Genomic DNA, 5,826 nt, shown 5'->3' on the forward strand with positions numbered 1-5,826 from the left:
TCCATCAGAGCAAAGGCTTTGCTGTTCTTCCTGAGGGGCCTGACCCAGGATGGTGCGGGGCAGGAGGCAGGTGGGCCCTGACCACTTAGGCTTCCTTCCTAAGTGCTCTCCAGGTGCCATGTGGAACTTTCTGGTCTTCTTGGACCCCTCAATTTAGCAAAGTCCTAGTCACTGTGGGTTTTTTTTTTTTTTTATGGTAGGAAATGTATATCATATATATATAAATATGATTTCAAAACAAGTCAACTATAGCCCATATTCTGAGCTCAGGAAGAATCAGCTGACCCCCCAATTAGTGGTATTAGCTAGAAACCAATGGGAGGAGGATTAGGTGCCCACCTGCCACTGTCATGACTGCTGTTATTTAAGTTTGTGATTTGAATCAACTCAGGCCTAACACTGGCCTATATCCTAAGGAAAAAATTAGCAAAACTCACGGCTTTGATGAGCTACTGATATATTTAATACGTGAAAATAAATACATGATTATTAAAATTTTAAATGTCCACCCACATATCACCTTGTGTTCCCTGCTGGTCCACATACTGTGCCTGGGAGAATTCCTGAGGCATCCAGACTCAGCTGGAAACTCATCCTGAGCGGGAGCTTGGCTTGAAGGGAGGGAGAAGGTACCTTCCGGGTTGGCCATCATACCATTTATTCACACTTGGTGGCGAGGCAATGTTGTGGGTGTGATGGAGGGGGTGGGGGGACCCTCCCGGGGGACACCCCTGGGTTGGCGCTGGTATGCTGTGTGGCTACGACAGAACTCGAAACAGGGATCTCAAGAGGCAGCCCTCATATCCACATCAGCGGCAAAAGCAGGGAGCAACCAGAGGTCGTCAGAAGAAAGGGCGCCACTGCCCGCCCTTTGCTCTGTCCGCCCCCAGGAGTGCTTTGCCAATGCCTGGTGGTCTCCCCAAAGGCCTGCCCACCAGTGCCGTCCTCTGAAACTCTGCCCTTTGCTGTGACCCCCACGGGCAAACCTGCAGAAAGGACCAAGAAATTCATTTCCAAGGTGGCTTAGGTTTCTGGGTGGCTCCGCCTCGTCGGGGGGTAACTGGCACTGAAACACTGACTGAATGAGCCCTGGGAGTCACCAGGGGGCTCCGGAAGGTCACTCCTGACGGCGAAGGTCTGGGATCTCGAGGCCCATTTGTGCAGGGGGTACTGGTGGGTGGGTGACTTGGGCTGGGGACATTAAGGTGGGTGAGCGAATAAGAACGCTCCCGCCTCGGAGGGCGCGGAGAGTCTAACCCATCCACGGACAACCTCCGGGAGTCTGCCACCACCCTGCGCTCTGTCTTCGAGGGACCAGCTGGGTGAATGGCTCGCACTGGAGTCTCCCTGGGGCGGGGTGAGTGGCTGCCCCTAGGGGTAGCTGGGGGTGTCCAGAAGAGGGCGTGGAGCTTTGCAGCATCCCCCTTCGCCATCCACGGGGCCTCCCAGCCGGCGCCCTCAGGTCGGGAGCCAAAGAGCGACTCATCGCAGTAAGAAGGAGTGTGGCCAATCAGTCTGGTAAGGGAAGAGAAACAGTGAGCTGGGGAAATAAACCCTAAAATCCTTGCCCACCCCCACCCCCTGCCAGGCAGCTGCAGCAGCAGAGGGTTGCCTATAGGTCCCAGAAGTCCCTGTCCCCCAGCCTGGCACCCGCAGTGAGGCCACAGCCCTCATGTACCACTACCCCCATCTCTGCTATTTTTCCCCTGCCAAGTATCCTGTCCCCCTGCAACCTGCCCCACCCCACCCCCACTCCCTGGCACGTGCCCCAGGCCAGGCCAGTTTGCATATCGCATCCTCCTGACCACACTGATTGGCTCAGGAATAACCACATGACCCATTCTGCACAATAAGGGTCTGCCTTAGGACCTTTGCAGAAACTACTAAGAGAGAAATGTTTTTCTTCCACCCAGCCCTGAAGAACTGGCAGGAGGTAAGGGCTAAACGGCTGGTGGCCATCTCACCTGGGATGTGTAGGGGAAAGCTGCACTAAAACAGAGACAAAATCCCAAGAACGTTTTGAGCCCCTGTTATATGAGCCCCAAATGCCCTTTTTCTGCTGAAGCCAGTTTGGGCAAGTCTTCTGTCACTTGCAGCCAAGAGTCCTGATTAATATAACCTTAGTCTTTATAGCCTTCACTTTTTCTCTTAACCCACCACTTTTCCCTTTCCGTAGTGGCCTTGTCAGCCAAACCCTCTGCGGTCATGTGGCCCTTCCAACTATATTTGAAATTGCACAGACCAGCACCTGGCCTGTAGAGGGTTCTCAGTTTGAACTTCTGTGATCTGGCCTCATCACCAGAGCAGCTTTTAAAATTTTTGCCTATTTACTCAGGGCTTTTCATGTGTAGGTCCAGGACTCAGCCTGTCACTTGTGTGTCATCTCATTTCTCACAACACCCACAGAAGGGCGATATAATCCCATTTTACAGACAAGAAAACTGAGGCATGGGGAAGGTAAAAAGGAAGGTACGGACAAGATTCAAATCCAGCACCCTGCTCAAAGACCCAAGCTCTTGATCACTAAGTCAGACTTAAGTGCCTTCTAGGCCTCTCACCTTTAATTTGATTCATTCAGCAATTTTTTTTTTTATTAGTCCCACAAATATTCATGGCATACCTATGAGGTGTCAGGTCCATGGTTTTTGGCCAGGACTAAAACTGCTTCCATTCCCAAACTGCAAGTCTTTGAAAAGTCAACCTTTTGCCACTTGATTGAGCTGTTGAAAAACCATACCTGGTTGATACCTACATCTGTCTGGTACCAAAGCTGATGCTCAACAGCATCTCTAACTCTTACGGACCTTCTAACTTGACACCCTCTACTTGTCAGCATCCAGCATAAAATTCCACCCTCCAGGAGAGCAGGGAGTTGACTGCTATCTCCCTTGTTTTGGAAACCATACTTCTGTTAATACAGCCTATGCTGACGCCAGCATTTTCAGCCCCGCTGTAGCTGTCACTGCTGCTAATGTCAACCTGAGCCTGCCTTGTGGTCCTCGGCAATTGTCAGGTGGCCATGATAATAACGGGGACTTGCTTTTATCTCTGTTGAATTTCATCTACTTAAATAAACACTAGTCCCATTCTCAACTAATATATGAGCCTCTTGGCTCAGAATGGATCCTAAATATGATTGGCTAGTTGTTATGGACTGCATTGCATCCTCCCAAAATTCATGCTGAATTTTAAAGAGGTAATTAAGGCTAAATGAGGCCATAAAGGTGAGGCCCTAATCCAACAGGATTTGTGTCCTTATAAGAAGAGGAAGAGGCACCAGGAGTGTACACGCTCACAGAGAAAAGCCCATGTGAGGACCCAGTGAATAGGTGGCCATCTGCAACCCAAGGATAGGTAGGCTTCAGGAGAAACCAACCCTGCTGGTGTCTTGACCTTGGACTTCAAGCCTCCAGAACTGTGAAAAAATAAATTTCTGTTGTTTAAGCCCCCCAGTCTATGGTATTTTGTCATAACAACCCTGACTGACTAATATACTAGTTTTCCATGTCTTCGTTCAAGACACTGATGACAATAAATAAGATAGAGCCCTGAGGCCTCCCTCCAGGCTGATATGAATCAAAATAATCCAAATAACCACTGGCATTAGATCCTATTTTTCTAAATTGTTCGTGAAAATGCAGCAAAACCCATTTTCTTTCTTTTTTTTTTTTTGTGGTCCACGGGCCTCTCACTGCCGTGGCCTCTCCCGTTGCGGAGCACAGGCTCCGGACGCGCAGGCTCAGCGGCCATGGCTCACGGTCCCAGCCGCTCCGCGGCACGTGGGATCTTCCCGGACCAGGGCACGAACCCGCGTCCCCTGCATCGGCAGGTGGACTCTCAACCACTGCGCCACCAGGGAAGCCCAAGAACCATTTTCAAAATGACTTGCTGAAGTTCGGAATCATCACATTTATGTCATTTCATGGATCAACCACACTAATAATTTCATGCAAATTGCTGTGTGATCTTGGGCAAATCACCTGACCCCTCTGGGCCTCAGAAGCCCATTCTAAGACATTTGGGGATGGGTATTCCACCATCACAACCATTATCACTACCATTTACTGAGTGCTTCCTAAGTGTCAGGGTACCGTGCCCAGCACTGTACATGTCTCATCCCATTTAACCTTCTCAATAATCCCATTAGGTCCCACCTTCCACTGTGAGGAAACTGTGGCTCAGAGAGGTCAAAGTGCTTGCCCAAAGTCACACGGCCTGTGAACAACAGGGCATCTCCCCATCCTGTTACCTGTATTTGTTCTTCTTCCTTGGTGCGAGGGTCAGAGTCTTGTCCCTGGAGGTAGTCTCACAGCTCCCGCTGGCCCCTGAGGCCTGTGACGCCCCTGTACCCACTCCTCTGGTTCTGTTGGCCTTCCCCATCCACGGTGGGTCAAAGACTGGTGGTGTGGGCTGGGTGCCTGCAGGACTGCCAAACAAAGTCTCATCCACGTATGATGGCCTAACCTTGACCCGGCAGCTGCCCCGGCAGCGGTGCTGAATGTGGAGGGTCTGCATCCCACTGACGGCCAGCTCCACCGGGGTCTTCACGCTGCTCATGGTCCTGGGTGACAGCAGGTGTGCTCTGCCTGCCAGTCCCTGCCTCTAGGTCTCCCTATGAAAAGTGGTCATGGTGGCAACCATCTTGTCATCAGCAAAGACTGGCAATCTCTTAAGTCGCCATCCCCAGGGCAAAAAGGTCACGTTCTCCCTCAACCAGTCCTCCTCAAAGGGGAGCTGCCAATCCCAGGGGACATTTTGGAAATTGACATTTTTTGAGTTGTTGTAATGATGGGGAGAAGGGTGGTACTGTCAAATATTTAATGAGTAAATATGTATTCCTAGCATACCCTGTGTACTCAGTAGATATTTATAGAATGCTAAGGGGGGTGAAGAATAGATTGGGCCTGTGCCTACTTTAGCACCAACCAGAAAACAAACTATGGTGGCGGGGGGCAGACAGGGCAGGCTCCTATATCCTGTACATATCTATAGGGCAGGAATAATAACCTGCATAGATCCCACGCCTACCTCCTGCAAAGAGCTCTACAAGCATTGTCTCATTTAATCTTCTCAGCAGTCCTGTGAGGTAGCTTCCATTATGTCCATTCCACAGATGACAAAACTGAGGCTTCAAAAGATTAAGTCACAAGTGTAAGTCCCACCTATAAAGCTAAAACAGTGGAAACAAAATTTGAACCTGATAGGAGTCTAGAGCTTGTGTACTTAACCATTCTACTACTAGGGGATTACACCCAGCCCGCCAACTGCCCCATATTCACCAATCCCCAAATCAATGTCCCGGCTGATGTTCGAGGTGCCCGCATTCTGGAGTTATTTTCCTACCTGAGCATCTTGGCTGGCTGACGTCGGCGGCAACCCACAGCGCCCCCTCCCCCCAGGCCTGGACTCCTTTGCGGGGACGCTTGCGCACCTGTGCCGCGCGGTACATCCGAGATCTGCAGCTCTGAATCCCGGGAGCACGCGACCCCTGCCAGCTTAGGCCGCCCCCGCCCAGGGGACCGCGCGGGCCGACTCAAAACGGAGTCCTAGCTCTGCATGCTCTGCGCGCGCATCAAACAGCAACCCGCGAGATGTAAGGTAGGGCGGGACGGCCAGAACCATTCGCTCCCGGGGGGGGAGGACTGGGTCACCCTGTTCCGGACGCCCCCGGAGCTCCCCAAAGCCTAGGAGAGGGGTCTCCCGCGCCAATGAGGGTAGTGTGTGCGTATGTGTGTATGCATGCCAAGCCTCCAGAGGCTCCAGAAGGTGAGGGAACGCAGCCTGTGCCGCGTAGAGGCGCCCCCCCACGCCCTGCAGCGCCGTTGG

The 5,826-nt window shown here is 51.7% G+C and overlaps 1 protein-coding gene across 2 annotated transcripts; it reads right to left on the reverse strand.

Annotated features, from left to right (window-relative positions):
• Positions 1 to 440: 440 nt before the first annotated feature.
• RITA1 (RBPJ interacting and tubulin associated 1) lies at positions 441 to 5,597 on the reverse strand. Of its 2 annotated transcripts, none has more exons than XM_059040585.2 (4): positions 5,344 to 5,597; positions 5,029 to 5,128; positions 4,250 to 4,612; positions 441 to 1,515 (listed from the first exon to the last, which is right to left on the reverse strand). In XM_059040585.2, the coding sequence occupies exons 3-4, from the start codon at positions 4,555 to 4,557 to the stop codon at positions 1,008 to 1,010; spliced, it is 816 nt and encodes a 271-aa protein (XP_058896568.1). In that variant the 5' UTR covers positions 4,558 to 4,612; positions 5,029 to 5,128; positions 5,344 to 5,597; the 3' UTR covers positions 441 to 1,007. The 2 variants fall into 2 exon arrangements, with proteins under 2 accessions (XP_058896568.1, XP_058896569.1); XM_059040586.2 differs by having other exon boundaries at positions 5,029 to 5,170.
• Between the last annotated feature and the right edge of the window lie 229 nt (positions 5,598 to 5,826).

This window comes from Kogia breviceps, chromosome 15, assembly GCF_026419965.1.
Source record: "Kogia breviceps isolate mKogBre1 chromosome 15, mKogBre1 haplotype 1, whole genome shotgun sequence".
In the NCBI taxonomy this organism is placed as follows: domain Eukaryota; kingdom Metazoa; phylum Chordata; class Mammalia; order Artiodactyla; family Physeteridae; genus Kogia; species Kogia breviceps.

Excerpts from the sequence above, each read along its gene's own strand:
- RITA1 (XM_059040585.2), bottom strand. The coding sequence starts at position 4,557 with ATGAGCAGCGTGAAGACCCCGGTGGAGCTGGCCGTCAGTGGGATGCAG. Across the intron at positions 1,516-4,249 it reads AGGAAGAAGAACAAATACAG|ACTGATTGGCCACACTCCTT; the intron begins GTAACAGGATGG and ends TTCCCTTACCAG.